This window comes from Antennarius striatus, chromosome 6, assembly GCF_040054535.1.
Source record: "Antennarius striatus isolate MH-2024 chromosome 6, ASM4005453v1, whole genome shotgun sequence".
NCBI classification, from domain to species: Eukaryota; Metazoa; Chordata; class Actinopteri; order Lophiiformes; family Antennariidae; genus Antennarius; species Antennarius striatus.
The window spans coordinates 23,433,507-23,454,059 of NC_090781.1; the positions used below are offsets into that span (position 1 = coordinate 23,433,507).

At 43.9% G+C, this 20,553-nt stretch overlaps 1 protein-coding gene and 1 non-coding gene across 2 annotated transcripts in view; both read left to right on the forward strand.

Moving 5' to 3' along the window:
* LOC137596246 (rho guanine nucleotide exchange factor 17-like) overlaps positions 1-20,553 on the forward strand; it is a 51,948-nt gene that overhangs the window by 27,359 nt on the left and 4,036 nt on the right. The window contains exons 2-23 of the mRNA XM_068316567.1: positions 8,199-8,276; positions 11,300-11,482; positions 14,314-14,430; positions 14,798-14,890; positions 15,001-15,177; positions 15,631-15,681; positions 15,783-15,892; positions 16,028-16,113; positions 16,286-16,404; positions 16,504-16,711; positions 16,902-16,975; positions 17,087-17,170; positions 17,267-17,370; positions 17,844-17,959; positions 18,088-18,207; positions 18,289-18,556; positions 18,690-18,776; positions 18,964-19,031; positions 19,124-19,272; positions 19,360-19,534; positions 20,076-20,171; positions 20,364-20,543. Of these exons, the coding sequence (XP_068172668.1) occupies positions 8,199-8,276; positions 11,300-11,482; positions 14,314-14,430; positions 14,798-14,890; positions 15,001-15,177; positions 15,631-15,681; positions 15,783-15,892; positions 16,028-16,113; positions 16,286-16,404; positions 16,504-16,711; positions 16,902-16,975; positions 17,087-17,170; positions 17,267-17,370; positions 17,844-17,959; positions 18,088-18,207; positions 18,289-18,556; positions 18,690-18,776; positions 18,964-19,031; positions 19,124-19,272; positions 19,360-19,534; positions 20,076-20,171; positions 20,364-20,543 (2,743 nt within the window). The remainder of the gene's footprint in view (positions 1-8,198; positions 8,277-11,299; positions 11,483-14,313; positions 14,431-14,797; positions 14,891-15,000; positions 15,178-15,630; positions 15,682-15,782; positions 15,893-16,027; positions 16,114-16,285; positions 16,405-16,503; positions 16,712-16,901; positions 16,976-17,086; positions 17,171-17,266; positions 17,371-17,843; positions 17,960-18,087; positions 18,208-18,288; positions 18,557-18,689; positions 18,777-18,963; positions 19,032-19,123; positions 19,273-19,359; positions 19,535-20,075; positions 20,172-20,363; positions 20,544-20,553) is intronic.
* On the forward strand, positions 12,509-12,581 carry trnam-cau (transfer RNA methionine (anticodon CAU)). Its single transcript has one exon. It is a non-coding gene; the product is annotated as a tRNA-Met (tRNA).

The following is a 20,553-nucleotide window of genomic DNA, read 5'->3' on the forward strand; positions in this document are numbered from 1 at the left end:
TTGTTACTTATTCCAGCTCAAAACTATGAGTTATTTTAGACTTTTTAAAAAATTTTTCTACACATGCACTTTATCCTTTCTCCCTGTAGTGAAATCAGCAATTTTGGCATCTTCATACGATGGTCACATGACTTTTTTTCCCACCTTGTTTGTGTGTGTGTGTGTGTGTGTGTGTGTATCTATGTTGAATTGTCTCCTTGTGGCTGTTATTAACTAATTAACTTGGTTTAAGAATACGCATTATGTTTTTAAATGACATTTTAAAGGATGGTCCCACACATTTCCCCCCCCCCCCAACTTTCCAACGTCAAACATGTGATTCATGATCGAACATACATGAAACGGACCAATGAGGAACGACGGGAAGTCAGCGTCAATTTTTCAATTTTAGCAGTAATTATTTAATTTTAGCATGATGTCTGGTATTTGAGGGTAAACGTTGTTTGCCCCCCCCCCCACCTTCTGATTTGCTTTCAATAAAAACGCCTGAAGGCTTTCAGGTTTTGAGCCAACATCATCAACTCCAAGGTCACACCTGGTTCCACCGTCATGTGGCTCAAAGATACCAGGAATACTTCTTCAGCTGGGGAGAACATCATCATCAATGATCTGTCAATGACACGTAGGGTCCTTTTTTTTTTTTTTTTTTTTGTCTTTTAAATGACACACTTCCTCCCCGTTGTCATGGTTATCTGTGGGCTGCTTCCATCCTGTGTCCACCGCATAGAAACAGAAGAGACAGACAGAAATGCCATTTTTCATTCAGACCCCTATTTCTCAGTGGAGCATCTAATTCTGATGAGAACACCAGCAGTGATGTTATGCATTCGACTTAATGAAGAAGGTTTCGCGGCGTCTAGGGGGGGGCCAACGGACAGCTGTCATCTTCCTCCTCCTCCTCGTCATCCCTCAGTCGATTAGTGACGGGAGGGATTGTTCCGTCTGTGCAGAGCCAAGCGCCAAGAGAGTCTCCTCTGCCTGCTGTCTCTCGCTAATCGTACTGGGAGGGGGGAGGGCTGTGACACACAAGCACCCACCCATCGACCTTCCCACACAGACACACATATTTCATCTCCACACACACACACACACACACACCACCGCACGCTCTCCCATCTCGCTTACATCATCCACGCAGTGCAAACAGATGAGGCGCATAGATGCTGGAGTGTCCTCTTTGCGAGACGTGTGTGTGTCTGTGTGTGTGTGTGTGTGTGTGTGCTGTGACACACACACCGTGGGGTGACGATCGGCGCATCCGAGCTGACTTCCCACAAAACCCGCGCACACGCTGACAGATAATCGAAGAGGCTGAATTTGTAGGGAAAAGCTTTCATTCCGAGGGATCTGAATTATTGAAAAGCATTTCTTATTCCCGGCAGAAGAGACGAGGAAAACCGACTGGGATGAAGGAAAGGTGTTGATTCCTGCAGATCTGAGGTCTTCATCTGACGTTTGTTGTCACTCTGCGGACATGAAAATGCTGTTTGTGTGATAAACAAGCCCGCTGAAACCCCCCGGCACGTGTTCTCCGGTGCTTTTCCCTGGGTGTATTGGGGCACACGGACCGTTCCGTATGCTTCAGATGGTTCGAACCCTGGCCCAGTTCAGCATCGCTCTGGAGGAAATGAATGAGAATGGAGAGAACACCGGAGACGAAGGAGGCGGAGGAGGAGGAGAGAGGGATGGAGGAGGAGAAGCAGTGGACAGGGATGCCGTGGATCAGTTCAGAAACAACAACAGAAATGGGAACTCCGGTGGGAATTTGAATGGGAACAGGAATTGCGCTGGAAGCACCAACGGAGAGGTAGACCGGCGTTTTCTCTTCCTTCTTCCTTTCGTAATCTGTCTGTCATCTTTGGATAATGTCTCTCTAATTGAATTAGAGCAGAGATGCAAACCCGTACCGCCACCGGCATTCTGTAGGGTCACTCTCCATCCACCCTCATCACCACCTCCCCAGGGGCTCCCGTTGTCGTTTTTTAAAACCGTCAGCTGTAGTGTTTCCTTTTCGTCCGTGCAGACCTCGTGATCACGCCATGCATGTTGTAAAGGTGGAGAGAAATCAACAAACATGCCTCGAATTACATCCACGCAAACACAGCAGATGCTGTAGTCCTGTTGATCCATACCATGCCTTCAGGTGCATCAGCCTGTGGGAGATGCATTTATGTACGAAATGGCTCTGCTGCATGAATCCTTAGGGAGTCGGTTGTTTTTCCATTTAGGGAACAACGAAACAGTCGAAAACTTTTATCCTTACAAAAAGTCTTGCAAACTCTTATGAAGTTATTACTAATATCAGGATTATATTCACTTTTTTTTTTCCCCAATCCATTATTGTTATCACAAAGTAAATAAAATGATGGAAGGGAAATGTGTGAGAGGAGTTTGGGGAGGAAAGGAAAGGAAGAGATGATGATGATGATGATGATGATGAGGTGGATCGATGGTGAGTGTTTGTAGAAATGACAGTGAAATAGAGACGTGCAGACATGTTTTCTTTACATTCACTCATTGAAATGAATATGAGGAAGTTGTGAGGACCACGATGCTTCTGTACTTTCATGGCTGCCATCGCAAAAAAAATGTACGGCATAAAATGTATGCGGCTGTTTTTACCGAGGCCTGAGGATGAATAAATGCAGGGATGAGGATGTAACTGGGCTCAGCCTGTTGCTGCTTCCGCCAGGTTGTTGCCAGGGGAGTCTGTCATCACTGAGAGGAGGGGGGGCGGGGGGGGGGGCGTGACAGAATTGATGAGATGAGAGGATGGAGATGCATTTATGTGACTCTTCTCCAGAAAACGGTATGGATACGTGGAGAATTAGAACAAAGCCTGTCCTGCGTTAAGAAGAACAATTCATTTTACCACAGAGTAAAGGTTTTATTCTCATGGGCTCAAACATTAGACATGCACTTTTAAACCTCATGAGTATGAGGATGGAGATGAGATGTAAAGTCGTTCGTACTCATAGTTTAGTTTGGACATAAAGTAAAAACTCAAACAAATGTTCATTTGTTTCCAGGTTTGCCATAAAGTACACAAATGATTCATTTTTTAACCCTTTTTTATTTGTTTTCTTGTTGTATTGGCTTTATTTGTTGTTGTTTTTAATTCAAGTAGGATCAGAAAATGGGAAAGAATGTAAATTTATATCTGTAGTATTGGTGATTTTGGCCACCAATACTACATTGATTGACATCTTTTCTTCTTCCATTATCATATCTGCAACTTTTTGGGCGGGACAGATGTACTTATCTCTTTTTTGTCTGGCGGTCTGAGATCAAATCTGATGTTAGCGGTGGACAAGTCTTTACCTTTACGCTGTACGAAGCTGAACAGCGACGTGTTCCACAGCGGCTCTCCTCGTCTTTTTTGTTGGCAGCTCGGGTTAAGAAAGAAAGAAAGTGTCCTTCCGTTACATTTGATAACACAAAATCAAAAGCAGACGCGGTACTGCCACAGAATAATTCGAGTCCCGCAAGAAGTTGTTTTTTCTGCACTCAGAGGCCAAATTGAGGCCAACACAAAACTTGAGAGAACAGAATTAGTCAGATTGGTTCGGTACAACAAAAGAGTGAGCAGCGGCGCAGAACCCTTGAGCCGCATGTGTGTTACAATATCACATTAAGAAAAGGGTGTTTTCTCTGGACTGAAGTGTGTTTTGCTGGCAGCAGCAGTCTTGTTGGCGCAACATGACAATAGTGCTGCGAACAGACACAGATACTCAGTCTGTAGTTGGATAATAACACGTTAAACTAAAATAACAGACGCTTGACAAACTGTCCTGACTCTAGTCTGTGTTGGCTTTACGGTTTGTCTTTTATCTTTGGATGCAGACGTGAGGTAAAACTTACTCTACGGACCTCCTGTGACCACACCATTATCAACCGGCAACAAAACACACACCGGGAAATGAGAACACTCATAGTGCACGCATACACACACACACACACACACACACACACACACACACACACTCACTCAGACGTTTCTGTCTTTCACACACACTCAAGTGTTTCCCCCTCAGATGTTTTAGCTGACCGCCTGATATCCAGTGAGCCGCCTCTCCTCTTACATTTCATGGGTTGTAACCATGGCAACCAGGCAAATCTAACAAGCACATTTAACAAATATTTGAAAAGAGAAAAAAAAACGAAACCATCAAGGTGATGGACGAGACTTGTGTGTGCACAAATAAAAAGTGGAATTCAAACATATAAAGGCAGATTTCTGGATTATGATGTTAGTTTTCCGTCAAACACGAGCGAGGGGCTTCTTTATTTATTATTCATGTCGTCCTTATTCTTAAATTTCACATTTATGTCTTATTTTGCGTTTCATTCGGTGACACGAACACATTGTTGCGCCCGAGGCTGCATCATTCCTGAGATGTGGGTCACTAAATGGATCAAAGTTATCAGATTACAAATCTGGAGCTGTTTACTTGACATGAGCAGCTCAGACGAATCGGTGACTCGATATGACACGAGCATTCATCCGTCTGTCCGTTCGTCTATCTTCTTGGGTTTCTCGTGATTCTACTGCTTTCCAACATCTGTTTCCTAAAATGCGCTGATCCGCTCTGTGCGAGAGTGAAACCAAACAGTGGCTGTTTCTTTTTGTCTGCTGATTTAATAAATAGGTAATTTAATAAGCGAGTCAATCTGCATTCATTAATTCGATCATAATAAATGAGGATTAAGAGGAAGTATTCATGCAGAGCCAGCTGTGAGTATGCATATGTGGCTCTACACAGCACATAAATAATGCAGAGGAAACAAGGAATATATTCTGACCAGCTGAGGCAGTATTAGACAATACTACTGCAGATCCAAGTACATGCAGCAATGCACTGTGGGAAGGTTTGATATATATATTCTAATAATGACCATTAGAGGCCAAATTCAAGTTGTTGTTTTTTCCGATTTCATGCTGTTGCTTCATCTTTAATCGTGGTTCAGATGTCAGGTTTACCCAAAAGATTAGCCATTCATCAAATTAATACTGATAAAGGTCTAGTTAAATAAAAGACGGATTAATATTCTGTGTCTTATCAGTGTCGGCTGTGAACACTTGAACATTAACCGGATATTCTAAAGCGACGCTATTTTGTGCTTCCTTCTTCAGCTATTTATAGTCCTGCATGAATACACCCCACAAAATTTATTTCTACACACTTTCCCCCCCCAATTTCGGAGGTTTTCCACATGCAGTCAAGTGTGCCACACTCATACTCACACACACGTACACGTACATAGACATTTCTCCATCGACACACCACCTTTCACCCTCTGGCGGTACCCCGCAGTGCCCCTGGGATTCTTTCAGCAGCCAGACACTAAACATAGCCTTTCTGGGAAGTCATTGTTTCGGTTATTTATAGGGCACAAAGGTACTGGGGGGGGGGGGTCCTGCCTCAGTGTATTTTTGTTAGTGTGTGTGTGTGTGTGTGTGTGTGTGTGTGTGTGTGTGTGTGTGTGTGTGTGTGTGTGTGTGTGTGTGTGTGTGTGTGTGTCTGTGTGTGTCTGTGTGTGTATGAGCAAAAGAGAGACATTTAAATACGCACCTGAGGTTTATTGCCTGTGGGATCATTTTTATAAGTCGTGTTTTTTGGCGGAGACCCTCAGAGATAGTATGACTGGCTCTCTCTCTCTCTCTCTCTATTCCTTTTTTATATACAATGTACACATTGGCGTTGAAGAAAAGACTTCTTTACATTCTTTTTATTTATTAACTGTAATCAGAAACAGTTTTGTTCTGAAGCATTTTGATATTCTGCAAGCAACAGCAGCTTTTTAATCAGCTACTTGCTGCTTTTTAATACCCGTTTTACCAAACAACAACAGTGGAGATGTTTTTTGGGGTTTTTTTTTCCTTTCTGCATTCACACAGCATCGATTACATTTTTTTTCCAGTATCTTTTGGTGTAACTTCAAAATCAATGCCGGAGAACATGTTTGCAGCAGCGGTTTAGCAACTCACTTCTGCAGCAAAAAACAAAACCGAACAGTTCAGCGTTATTTTATGGTGGTGGTTGTTGTTGTTGTTGTTGTTGTTGCTCTGGCTTGGGGGCGGCAGTGGCTCAGTGGTAAAGCGGGCGGTAGAGCAGGTCGTCCTATGATTTGAGATCGGCGGTTCGATTCCCGCTCCCGCCCCCCCAAAAATACCCAGAGGTGAGCTAACAGTGGGAGGTGTCAGCTCATCTCTGGAGCACTGCCGAGGCACCCTTGAGCAAGGTGCCGTCCCCTTTACAAATTGCTCATTTGAGGCGCACCAAGAAGGAGCTGCCTGCCACTCTACCTCCCCTGCATGCCTACAGGCTCCTTTGTGTGTGTGTGTGATACAGGGGCCTGTACTCACAAATATGTATGCATGCGTTTGTAATCAGTAGCTAGAGTGTGCTCTCTTAATTTCCCTTCGGGGATCAAACCAGTATATAAAATTAAAAAAAAAAAAAAAATTGTTGTCTGTATTTATGTCGTCGAAATGCTAACGCTGTATAAAGAAATGCCCAAAGTGAAACACAATTCCAATTCCTGGTAAATGTCATCAAACCTTCACATCCCCTTCCTGTCCTGTTGCTCGCTTTGCTAATATAATGTCCATTTTGTGCTGTTCGATCGTCGCTGATGACTCAGAAATAGAGCCGCGATGACTGCTTTTACAATGTTTGCACTAAACGGTGAGATGCTGTGAAGTCACAACAGGACTTCCTGCAGAAGATGAAAAAGCTTCATTGCATTATAATTGAATGAGTGACTGAATTTATCATCAGTGTGGAGTGATTTGTGTCTTTCTGTGATGAACTGGCGATTTTTCCCAGAGTGTACCCCGCTTCTCACCCCCCTTCTTAGCTTGCATAGCCCCCTGACACCTCGTAAAGAATAAGCCGCTATAAAAAAAAAAAAGGATGAATGAAGTCGTCCACTGATTTTCATTCATCTCACAGAAGTTTCAATGATGCTGCCGCCCCCCCAGTCACATAAAGAAACATCCATCAATGAGTCACTTTTGAGTGAATCCCTGAGTCATACTTTTCCTTTTATTTCCTTGCTGGCCTCCGTGACCTCCAATCCGGTCTTTGTGGTTGTGGCGTTGTAAAAGATCCATTAGGAGGTGAAAAATGAAAACGCAAAATGCCACAAACTGCTGAGTGTTTTTAAAGATGCGCCTGCGTCACCACCTCTACGGTTCAAAATAACCACGGAAAGGTTTGTTATGTTGATTAAGGTTATGTTAAAGTTCAGGAAAATCGCTCTCAATCAGTTGCACTGTATTGTCATCTTGATTTTGGAGACTGCTGGGAATCTTGTCTTAATGTCATCCTTAGAGAATATTTCCATACTTAGACAAAATGCTTCTTTTTTTTTTTTTTTCAAGGTCAGAAAATCCGATTAAAGCCTTTCAGTAGAATTGATGTCAAAAAGCATGTGAATGCTTTTTTGCATTGACAGAAGAGACCACGTTGAGAACAGGACCGACTCTCTCTCCGTCTCTGCACGTCAATTCTTTGAGTCTCCCTCAAGCTCTCGCTTCACCTCGTTATTTCTCCTCTTGCTATTATACATCGCGGTAAAGCAGCCATGAGATGCAATTAATAGGAAATCATGACTTCGGCTATTGAAACGTTTAACCCTGAGGCTTGTACTTCCTGGAGCAACACGAGGATTATAGAAATGATGTTATTGTAGTGTCACATTTTACCCAAGGCCATATTCATATATGGTGAATGCAAATGCAGCATGTAGGAGTTTTATGAAGTTATGTACGTTATGCAACGCTGCCAAAGTTGAGACTCTCAGTGTCAGATTTTTTTTACAAGCCAAATAACAGAAATCTGTCTTTTCCATCTGGTCTTTGACTAAAAGATTGAACTGTTCTTGCCAAGCAGACCGCACAATTTCTATAAAGTTTTAACTGCGTCTTGAATGTAATTCCTCTAAAGCTATGTTGGCACCACAGCAGCGGCTCACACCAGCTGCTGATTGGATGCTGGTTGGAGGTTAAATCTCTCGAAAAGGCAGAAAGAAGCACGAACGAATGCATGTTTCCAATTTAAATAGTGTTTTATAGCAATGCTATAAGTGCATGGCTTTAGAGTTAAGAGTCAGGAAGAGTGGAGTGTGTGGGATGTGGATGTGTGTTACCAGTGGGTTTGTGTGATGTCAACCTTCTTTCCTTGTCTTTGCAGGACATGAGGAAGCATGTGATGATGACCCTCTTAGACACGGAGCAGTCATACGTGGAGTCATTACGCACTCTAATCCAGGTAACACACACACACACACACACGCATACAGGAAGGAAGCTTTTAACCACATTAAAACAAAAAGATATTTGACTCCTGCTGTCTCAAAATGATTTTAGCAGCTGCATCCAATGTAAGTACCCAAATTTGCCGATCCAGGTTTATCGTTTTGATTCTGCTTTTGCACTCTTGGGAAATGGAAAACCTGCAGCGTTAAAAGGATATCATAAAATACTAGGAGAAAACATCTACCCGTCTGCAGGGGAAGCTGGAGCGTCGGATGTCCAAAAGGACAATGATCCCAAACAGGGGTTGCTTCAGAACAAGTCCAGAATCAGTCTGGGGTGGCCTTCATAGCTGCCTGAGTGGAATTCAATGGAAAATCTCTGGTGGGATTTGATGAAGGAGGCTGTGGGAATATTCCAGAACTGGGCAGAGATTCTTCAGGAGAGATGGTGTTAGTCTTGGCATCATGTTTTCAGCAGGTCATAGCAGCTCAACGGTCTTTACAAGGTACTTCATGATGCTTGTATTAAGGAGTCAAATAACTCTGAAACTGCTTTAGTCAGGAAAAAAAATATATCTGGTGCCATATTTGGAAAAAAAGACCCTCTTACATCAGGACAATATCTGAAACACACACACACACTGCAGATATTCTCACCTCTCAGGTCTAGTAAGTATCATTCACCGACAGACACAAACACTTGTATTGAATGTTATGTCATTCCACACGCGCACACACACACACACACACACACACACACACACACACACACACACACACACACACACACACACACACACACACACACACACACAGAATTAAACTCATCATCGTGGATTCCCATATTGCTGAGTGTGAATAACAACACAGCGTTGTGTAATCCACTTATTCTCATTGATCCTGTCAGGTTAATCTTCTAACCCCATCACATCTCACCATCCTCAGCATTATCCTCCCACACACACACACACACACACACACACAACCTCACACGACCTCACCCCCGTCCCAAACCCATCTCCTGTTCCAACAGCCAACTGACCTTTGACCGAAATTTCAGCCACATCCCTGTCTATCACGTTGACACACACTTACCGCCCCTACCGATGATCGCTCTGTTGTATAACCTGTCACCAGCTGTGTGTGGGCGAACGGTGTGTGTGTGTGCCTTTTTTTTGGGTTTTTTTTTGTGAAATGTGTGTGTGCCAGTAGTTAGACAAACTGGATTTTCTGTGCTTCCCCCTATGCATGACTTTGTGTGTGTGTGTGTGTGTGTGTGTGTGTGTGTGTGTGTGTGTGTGTGTGTGTGTGTGTGTGTGTGTATGGACATAAAGTGAATAATCTTGGGCAGTGTTCCCATGGTGACACAGTGAAAGTGTTACCACAGTGACGACAGGGGAGGGTGTTCAAAGATGTGGTTCATCTGAGGGAGCAGCGTTTGAGTTCTGTTTGGACGGGGGGGGGGGCGTTTCACACAGAACTTGAAGCAAATATTTTCGTATGCTGCAGCGAGACACAAGTACACTCAATGATGCAACGGCGTGACACTGGTGGGGTAATGGAGGACACGTTTCACCATAATCTTTAAAGAGACGGATAGTTCACGGGTGCTAACGGAGACCAAAACGTAACTTAGAAAAGACTTATTGTCACACTGAAATGAATGTGTGCCCCCCCGTACTGAAGCTGCTGATTAATTCCTGGTGTCATTAAGAATTCCAGAAGTCCTTTATGTTCTTGTCCGTCATGTTTCCTTCCATGACTTAATGATCTGCGGCTACCGCCGGACGTTCTTCTCTGAGAAAAAGGACTTGAGTTCTCATGGTACGCATTGCAAACGAGCAATTGTCGAAGAAAGAACAGGGTGAAGAGATCACACGGTGTCGCACCGTTCCGAGGCACAAATGTTTAAAGCGGCTGATTGGTCATCAAATGCCTCATGAAGTTCTGGCGGTGAATTGGACTTTACAGCTGCTGGAGCCTCAAGGTCACGTCTGTCCGAGTCTGTTCTCGAGGTCCATTTTCATCTTCAGTTTTCTCTCAGCTTCATTGGATTGCATGTGTGTGTGTGTGTGTGTGTGTGTGTGTGTGTGTGTGTGTGTGTGTGTGTGTGTGTGTGTGTGTGTGTGTGACAGTGAGTGTTGGGGTCACACGCATTGACCTTCTGCTGATGACTACTGTAAATCTATATGAGTATTTCATTGTACGTAACCTTGAGAAGAAATGGGAAGAGGAGTATAAGGAGAAGAGGATGAGGAGGATAAAGGACCATGTAATTACATGCAGACTAAATTGTCCTGTGACATCTTGGAGCTTCTTCTGCTCGGTGTGTGAGCATCTGATGCCAATTTCACGCTGCATCATTCAGAATGTCATTATGAGCTGCTTCGTAGACGTGATTCAGTGTTTGGAGATTTCAGGGTGTCTTGACTTTTACAATGCAGGTACATTAATTTTGAACATAGAAACAGCACTAAGTGTGTCTGCCACTAAAGCTCTGATATACCTGAAGAAATCCAATAATAACATGAAAGATGATTGCCAAGTTAAACAAAGTTGAACAACTGCTTTGCATCTGGGTTCACTTAATTACGGTAATTTATCTGTTAACTAACTGTAACCCCCCAGTAATTGGAATCCCCACCAGGGAATGATTACAGGAAGCTTTCCTGGAGATATTATGTGAATGCAGCATTACTAGAATGACTTCACCGAGGCAGATGTGCCCTTTAATCCAAACCCATGACGTCTCTATGGGATGTCTTCCAGTCCAAGATCCATCATCCCTCTGAGTTTCATTTGAATCCATTCAGTAGTTGATGTGACATCCAACCGACTGGCATAAATCAAAAATAAACATGGATGATCACAGTCCTTGAACTGGTGTCTTTCCCACTATGTTGTCAGCTGTTATATTTTGTACCTGCTGTATGTTTATTTACTCTGTGTGATTTCAAAGGTAGACCATTCCCCAACGGGTTGCTTCCAACCAGCAAACAAACTGTCCGGTAACAAACGTCTTGTGTCGTCCTCTCAGGGCTACATGCGTCCCCTCAAACAGCCCGACAGCGGCCCCATAGTGGACCCTCTGCTGGTGGACGAGATGTTCTTCCAGATACCAGAGATCCTGGAGCATCACGAACGCTTCCTGGAACAAGTCGCTGGCTGCGTCAGCCAATGGCACGACAGGCAGACCGTTGGACACATCCTTATCCAATCAGTGAGTAGACGGCGGCGTGAGTTTGTAAACTGTCCTCTTCATCTGTTTGCTAATCGAGGGTGGAAGGTCAGTGGTCAGAAGAACTGCGTTTGCCTTTTGGAGGTTATTTATTCAAGATTGAATCACTTATCATTTCAAGTGATGTAAATAATTAATTTCCATTTCATTAGAAAACAGCTGACTTAATTTTCAAAATGTCTTTTCTATAATTTCACTGAAGACCAGAGCTTGAAAGAATCAACTCCTTAAAAAGAAGTATTGTCAGCAGACTGGAGGGAAGCGTTTTTATTACAAGATGGTCTCTAGTTGGAAATAGTAGTTTAATATTTTGTTTTCTCGCTGACCTCTTGATGGCCCACTTAAAACTTCCCATGACCCTCGGGTGCCTCTAAAAGTAGGCCTTGAAAAACAGTCCTCTAAAACATCCGCGTTGGGCTAAATGTCAGGTTTCAGTCTTTGAGAATAGCAGGACTTTTTCCTCCAGGCTATTTTACAAAGACTCTTGAGCAAACACTGGGTTAGAAATTCATTGTAGAAGAAGCACAGACCCTTTGTTAATGTTGTTTTTTGTAGACCAGACTTCGGTGTGGCGACAGGCTTTGTTTTTTATTGAGTGGGGGGAAAACTCACTCTCTTGCTATGTTAATGCTATTGTTCTCATTCTCAGCGCCTCACAGCATGAATGAGAGTTTCACAAGCCCCTCACTGGAGACGCAAATTGTCGCAGAAGCGCAATGTGGAAAATACAGGAAACTGGATTACAGGCGTAAGAAACGTGTGGGGGAAAATATGCAGCAGCAAATTATTAAATTACTTAAATATACAAGACTGCATACCTGCCAGAAATGTCAAAGCAATTATTGTATTTTTGCCTTATCCTTTTAAAGGGAACAATCTGTATTATAGCGGCTGCAGCTCCTCCGCTCCGCTCGTAACGCGCTTCCGCCTCTCGCTCCTCGGTGCTCCGCCCCCTACAGACTTCCTGTGGAAGGGTCTTAAAGACGTAGCGGCTGCTATGCGTCACAGGCCTCGTTGGCGCAGTAGGCAGCGCGTCAGTCTCATAATCTGAAGGTCGTGAGTTCGAGCCTCACACGGGGCACATGTTTTGTTCTTCTGTGTTACAGAAGCGGGTGAGTTAGAAGAGTTGCTACCGCTAAAGCCTTGAAACAGCAGCATGTAAATGGTGAACGTTGCCGAATTGTACTTGAAAAATTTAGATATTTTCTGTATTGATAAAAATCTACAAAATGTGTAGTGTTAACCCTATAGTAACTAAATATTATTGAAAATGCATTCATAAATAAAGTACAGTACAGAACCGCAGATGGATTTTTCTGTTTCGCATGGAGACATATTAATTCAGTTTATGTCGTTTCACATCTTACTATGTGTCGCCTAGAACCAATTAACAACCTTTATACCTGTATAGATTTATGCGTTATGTGATATTTAAATGTATATTATATATTGAATCTGTGTATAACGCTTTAAGGAAATTTTCAGTGTATTTATAAAGCAAACATTACAGTATGACACATAAAACATAACATTGGTTGCTCTCCCAGCAGACCAGAGCAGAATACTTTGTACTGGTAGACCAGTAAGAGAGTATAATATTTCCAACATCTAGCTGCACAGGTTGAAGGATCTCATCTTCCTCAGGAAATAGTCTGCTCAGCTGTTTCCTCCCAGTTCAGCTTATTGCCAATACGGACATCCTTGTCCTCCACCACAAGAGTTCATCATCCAGAATGCACTGGGGCTTTCACTTTGCTCCCTCCTGTAAAGATCGACTCTATCTACTCTTTCCCACTCTCGTTGTACCACCACACCACTTTGGTTCCACTCCTCCCTTATTGGCCAGAATGTGTCGGCTTATTTTCCTGTCGTCCTCCAGGATGAGATCCCATCTGGACAAAATGACGTGTCATAGATTTATTCAGTGTACAGTCTGATTCATATCATCTGCACCGTGTTAATGTTGTTCCATCAAGCAACCATCAATTAGTAAATTTGACCACATATGAGTCTAACAGGAAGCAGCAAAGAAGCTTTTGTGAGGTGTTGTTTTAATAGAGATACCTGAATATTTTCCTGTGTTTTTAGATGATAAATCTTAATTGCATCCTCTCGTTTCCACCTGTCTGTGCTCTATTTTCTCACTGCCCATGTTCCACACAAAATAACCAAGCAACTGACACAGGTATAATCTTGTGTAATACTAAAATGGTTTTTACCAGTTTCCCTCAGCCAGCGGTGGATTGTGAGGAGAGAGTGAGATTTCTACTGGTTCAGTTCAGTCATCATCTATGACGACAGTTACTGGTAAACCAGATATGGCAAGAAAAAAGGGCCATGATTAAGTGTAATAGAATTTAATGTGCAATCTTACAACTGCAGAGAAACATTTTCGACTGTGTTGCGGGGGAAGAAAATTCACCTTTCATATAAAGAAGGGACATTGTGCTCTCTGACATCTCTGTTCTCTGCTGTGAATAATCCTCTCAATCTCGCCAGACGTTAATGTTCCTCACAGACCAGAAGAGGGGGAGGACAGAGAGACAGGACGACACAGGGAGATGGATGGTTTTTGAAAAGAGGGATCAGGTTGTTTCATATTAAGCTAGAAGACACTGTTTCTCCCTGGTGTCTCTACAGATACTCTTCTCCTGTCTCAATTCCTTTTTTAAAACCTAAAGCAATCAATGAATTAAACCTCAAATCTAAATAAAGCCATAGTTGCATAATAACTGCTTATCTTTAAATGAACTGGTGTGTGCACAGTAACCAAATCCCCTTCCTCCTCCTTTTCTTCTTCTTCTTCTCTCCAGTTCTCCAAAGAAAGCCTCGCCGACATGTATTCAGCTTACATTGACAACTTTCTCAACGCCAAAGACGCTGTGAGGATCGCCAAGGAGGCTAAAGCGGCGTTTCACAAGTTCCTGGAGGTGAGGGTCGACAGTCGCAGGATGTCCTGCTTGTTTGTTTGTTTGTTTGTCAGAATTTGTGTGTGTTGTTGTTGTTGTTGTTGTTGTGTGTCTTACCACAAATGTTTTAATTGATAATCAGAAAAAAAAAAAAAGTTCAAGATGGCTGCACAGACAAAACCTCAGTATGAAAAATCTATTCATCCACCGCAGAATCCTGTCAGGTCCTCTTCCTGACTGCACTTCCTGTTCAAACAGGACTTTACAGTGGAGCCGCTCTGCCACCTGGTGGTCGAGCTGTGACGTCCACCGATCTGATTTTAGTGTCGGACTTATGATTTTCTTCATTTATATCCTTCCTGTTCCTCCGTCCTTCTATCTTTTTCAGCAATGCATGCGTGAAAACAAGGAGAAACAAGGTCTGGGGGATTTAATGATAAAACCAGTCCAGAGGATTCCTCGATACGAGCTCCTGGTTAAGGTGAATCATTTCAAAATAAATCAGCCTACTTCCTGTTTACTGTAAGTTTCCTCGTCCACTGTCAGTGACATGTGAAGGACATATTAACATAATTGCGTTATTTTTGGTAGGACCTGCTCAAACACACCTCGGAGGATCACCCGGACCACCAGTACCTACTGGACGCCCAGAGGGACATTAAAAGATTGGCTGAGAAGATCAACAAGGGCCGTCGCTCCGCCGAGGAGGCAGAAAGGGAGGCCAGGGTCATACAGGAGATTGAGGCACACATAGAAGGAGTTGAACATGTGAGATATTATCACTAAACACACAGTGAAAACATCGGAGCAAATTTATCTAACACATTTATTGGCGCGGCTGGCAAAGGTGGAACAACACCGGATGTGCTCTCAATGCACTCACGCGGTACTTTGTCCAACATGACTGCACAAGGCAGTGAAAGGACGGACTTGTGTGTTTTATTTTAAAAAAAAAGGTCAACCACATTTTAAATCACCCTTAAGTATGAATGCATATGAAATAATTGTTGCATCATTTTCGCTTGGTTTCTTCTTTGCCAGCAAGATTATGCAAAAACTGTCAACCAGATTTCACCAACTCTAGGTGGAGCAAATTTTCATCGGCAAAGAAAAAACGTGGATATCGGGAAGTTTTTGTGTGGGAAGGCGGGGGCGTGGATCAGATAAGTTAAAACAGTTGAGGGAGATGATTTGGAGTCTCTCTCTCTGTGTGTTTTCTAGATTCTGAACCCCCAGAGGAAGTTCTTAAGACAAGAGATGGTCATGGAGGCGGTAAGAAGCGTAATCGTACATATAAAGCACGTTAAACTCTAAATCGGCGTGGATGAGCAGCACACGAGTCAGGATATTCTGGTCTGTATGTCTCTCTGTAGAAGACGGTGGGGGGGAAGAAGGACCGCTCTCTCTTCCTCTTCAGTGATCTGATCATCTGCACTACGCTCAAGAGGAAGTCCGGCTCATTAAGACGCAGCTCCATGAGTCTGTACGTGACAAAGTTGGACGTCTCTCTCTCTCTACTAGTTTCTTGAACACACCGCCCCCTGGTGTTAAGCATCAGACACACATCCCATTTTTCACCTTTCTTTTTGCTTCTGTTTTTCCTCTCCTGTCCTCCCAGGTATTCTGCTGCGAGTATGATTGACACCTCCAGTAAATACAAGTTCCTGTGGAAGCTTCCATTGGAGGAAGTGGAAGTGGTGAAGAGTAAGGCTCCACTGTTTTCTGGGTTTTTACTTGATCCTCATGACCCTGTAGCGTGAAATTAATCTCTTATCCTTCTGTAACATAGAATTATTCTCAGTATTTCCTAATTAATCAGGTCGATTTAGATATCAAGCATTTCGTTTTTATCACTGAATTAATCGTTTCCTCTCAGGTTCCAGTCAGGCCACAAACAAGGAAAGCATCCAGAGGATGATTAGTCGATTAGACGAGGATCTCAGCACCCTGGGGCAGATCAGCAAACTGTCCGAGACCCTCAGCTTCCCCCACCAAGTACACGTTTTATTAAATCTCTACTTAACCCTCCCTCCTTCTCAAGTCTTTTATTGTGCAGTTTGATCATCCTTTGTTGTCTTACTCCCGTTCCCTCAGTCCCTGGATGAGGTGATAAAGGACCTGATGGCGTTGGTGCACAAGGAGCTCTCGGAGAAGCAGTCCCAGGCCTTCAGCATGACCTTCCTGCCCACGAAGCTGGAGTTCACCACCGCGTCGGCCGAGAGCAGCTTCGTCTTTGAGTTCTCCTCTCCCGATGCTCGCTGCAACTTCGAACAGGCATTTGAAGAAGCCAAGAAGAAGTTGGGTCAGTGAAGACGCTTCGATGAAGACAATACGAACACCGTAGCTCATCATTTAAAAAGATTTTCTAGTAACTTTTTGTTGAAAATAATACACTTAACCAAATGATCCATCCGCAGTGACTGTCAATCTGATTGATTAGCCTTGGAGTTATTTCATAAATAGCGTTAACAGTCATTTGTCTTTATTTTAAGCTATGAATAAGGACCAATGGGACCCAGAGTTTCTGAAGGCCATTCCCATAATGAAGACACGCAGTGGGATGCAGGTGAGAACAGCATCTACTGTAACGTTTCTCCACATGCACATGAAATCAGTTCCCACCTGTTCACAAGTAAACATCCTCTTCCCTTGTGTTGTTGTTGTTGTTTGCCCCCAGTTTTCCTGTGCGTCCCCCAGCCACAGCTGTCCCGACAGCGGCTGCGAGGTGTGGGTGTGTAACAGCGACGGATACGTGGGGCAGGTGAGAGAATACGCCCGTCTACCGGCCAATCCGTGTTTTCTGGTGACAGTAGATCAAATTAAAGAGCCAATCACCTCTTGTCAATCTCTCTCTCAGGTGTGTTTGTTGAACATTAAAGATGAGCCCACGGTGGAGGCCTGCATCGCCGTCTGCTCGGCCAGGATCATATGCATCGCAGCCGTGCCAGGACTCAAGGGGAGGTGTGTGCGCGCGCGCACACACACACACACACACACACACACACACACACACGCACACACACACACACACACACACATACTGGTTTGAAGAAGAAGAAAACCTGCATTTAGAATTCAGAATGTGTCACAATTACCCTCGTAAAATCCGTGTAGCCTGGATGTAACACTTGTATGTTCTGTAAATCAAACTTTATTTATTATTTACAATAAATATCAAACTTTAATAGCTTAGATGATGAAAAATAATAATTTGTAATTCAAGATGAGGCATGCCGTGGCATGGACCAGGCTTTACATTCCACCACTGTGTGCATCTGGATGTGACAGCAATCCAAAATGTAATCACAGGCACAATCCATCAGAGGATCATCGATGAATAATTTCATTTTGGAAACTATTTTGCAGATCGTTCCGCTCCTCCGTTACCATCTGACTGGTTCTTTGTGTTCTTCTGTACTGTGTACCCCTCTTAGGGAGCGTGGATCAGAACCCACCATCGCCCCGTCCTCTGCGCCGCCCGCTCACACCCAGCAGCAGCTCCATATATCCATCTCTCATTCGTCTCTGGAGCTGACGGAACAACCCCCAGGTTGGTTCATAGATGTTTTTTAAATGTCAAGCAGCAGCAAAGCCCACTTTAAAACCGACTGGGTTGTAAACTCTGACATTCTATCTGATTAAATAACAATCCTTTCCTGATCCATTGATCATTTCCAGGCCTGGGGGCGGAGCTTGTTCCGTTTGACAGCGACGACACCGATGATGAGGATTCACCCAGCCCTTCATCCACTCTCCAGAGTCAGGCCAGCCACTCCACCATATCATCCAACTATGGCAGTGCGTGTAAACACTCAGACACACCCTCACACCCTTTAACCCCTTCCTACACTGACGTTCTCCCTCCTTTAACCATGTAAGACGACGAGGGTCCAGGCTCCAAAGACATGGCTACAGAGACCACCAGCAGCGAGGAGGAGCAGGAGTTCCCAGTGGCGAGTTCTTACAGAGCTCCGGGGATGCTGGGGATAAGCGGAGGAGGGCGCGCCCTGGCGGAGAGCCCCATGGATGGACGCGCCATGCGCCGCTCCTCACGGGGCTCGTTCACCAGGGCGAGCCTCGAGGACTTGCTCAGCATCGATCCGGAGGCCTACCAGAGTTCAGTGTGGCTGGGCACCGAGGACGGATGGTGCGATGAACTAGACACAGCCTCAGTCCATGATGATGATTCACTGATTTCTTCACCTAATGTCCCGTAATGCCTGTTTTGTGTGTGTGTGTGTGTGTGTGTGTGTGTGTGTGTGTGTGTGTGTGTGTGTCAGCATCCATGTGTACCAGTCCTCGGACAACATCCGAAACCGTAAAAACAGCATGAAGATGCAGCACTCAGCCTCCATCCTCTGTGTCCTGTGAGTCCTCTCCTTTACCACCAATTAGTTTTAAGAATACAAATTTTTAAAAAAAACAACAACAACAAATAATACAAAAATCTGTCAGATTTTTTTAATTTATAACTCAGCTTTCCTGTTTTCTCTATGCTTTATTAAATTCAGAGCATAACTTTTCATTTTCATTTCTCGTTCCTGCTCCCTTCAGGTATTTGGACAACAAAGTGTTTGTGTCTTTGGCCAATGGAGAGGTGATCGTCTATCAGAGAGAAGCAGGTAAACTGGGAGATTTTAGTTATGAAATCTAATCTATAATCTGTGTTTTCTTTCCCTCTCCTGTTGACTCATGACTTATTCTAAATCTCCAGGTAGTTTCTGGGACCCTCAGTCTTCCCAGACATTAGTTCTGGGCACACCTAGTAGCCCTGTCACCAAAATGGTTCCTGTGGGAGGAAAACTCTGGTGTGGCTCACAAAACAGAGTCCTTATCATCAACACAACCACACTGGTCCAAGAGGTAGGTGGACAGACGGGTGGATGTGTTTGCAGATGGATAATCTCTGCCAGGTTTGAGTATACACACTTGTCTTTCCTCTTTTGTCAGCACTGGTTCCAGGTGGGAACAGACAGCAGCCGGTGTGTGACGTGCATGGTGGCGTACGGTCAGGGTGTGTGGTTGGCGTTGCAAGGCAGCGCGCAGGTCAGGCTGTATCACGCTCAGAGCTGGGAGAGCCTGACGGAGGTGGACGTGGCGCCCGCTGTGCACAAGATGCTCGCAGGTAACATGGAAATGCCTTGATCTAGAAATGCAGACGATATGCAAAAACGTATTTTAAAGATTTCGATCTGAGTTAAATTACATTAAACCTTAGTCTCTTTTGCACTTTTCATGTATACAGTAGTATTTTGAGATACAAGGTTGTAAGTCAAACAAATATTCCCCCATTTAAAATAACTAAAATCCTTTGAATCCATTCCAGCCTTGTACAAGAGCCCGTAACCTCTAAATTATGAAAAAACAAACATTTTTATCAACCAATAGACATGCAGACATGTATAATTAATTATATATAAGTACGTAAACAATGATAAAATATGAAAAGATACGCAAAAGTCACAAGAACACTCAAGCTTCGTCTTTACTCCACCAACGAGAACAAAATCCGGTCACAGCTGTCGTATGTTGAACAAAAATATGGACAAAGCAACAGCTTGTATCTCAAAAACTCTTATGTCGATCAGCTAATATCTCAAAGTAGTTTTTCCCCACTGTTCTACATCTTCCATAACACTTTCTCATTTATCTCTTTTGTCACTCAGGTGCTGATGCGATCATCAGACAGCACAAGGCCGCCTGTCTAAGAATCACAGCGTTGCTGGCCTGTAAGGATCTGCTGTGGATCGGCACCAGTGCTGGTAAATAAAGGCCCTTTAGTCAGAGAAATCAAACATACCAGAATATTTCAAATAGATTCCACTTTCAATCTGATGTGGAGGATTAATCCAAGGTCCGTCATCAACAGTCAGTTGCAGATCCAGAACTACACATGATTTAGGTCCTTCTTTTAACATTTTTAGGATCAAGAGCGTTGTGTCGTTGTTTTACAGGCGTGGTCCTCACGCTGACTATCCCAGCGGTGAGTTCAGGAACGGGGGAATGGACGCTGAAATCGCCGCTGGTCCCGATGGGCTCGGCTCACGGACACACAGGACACGTTCGTTTCCTCACATCCATCGAACTCCCGGAAGGGTTTGACATGAACTTCCCTCCGACAGCTGAGTCCACTGGTAGCCCTTC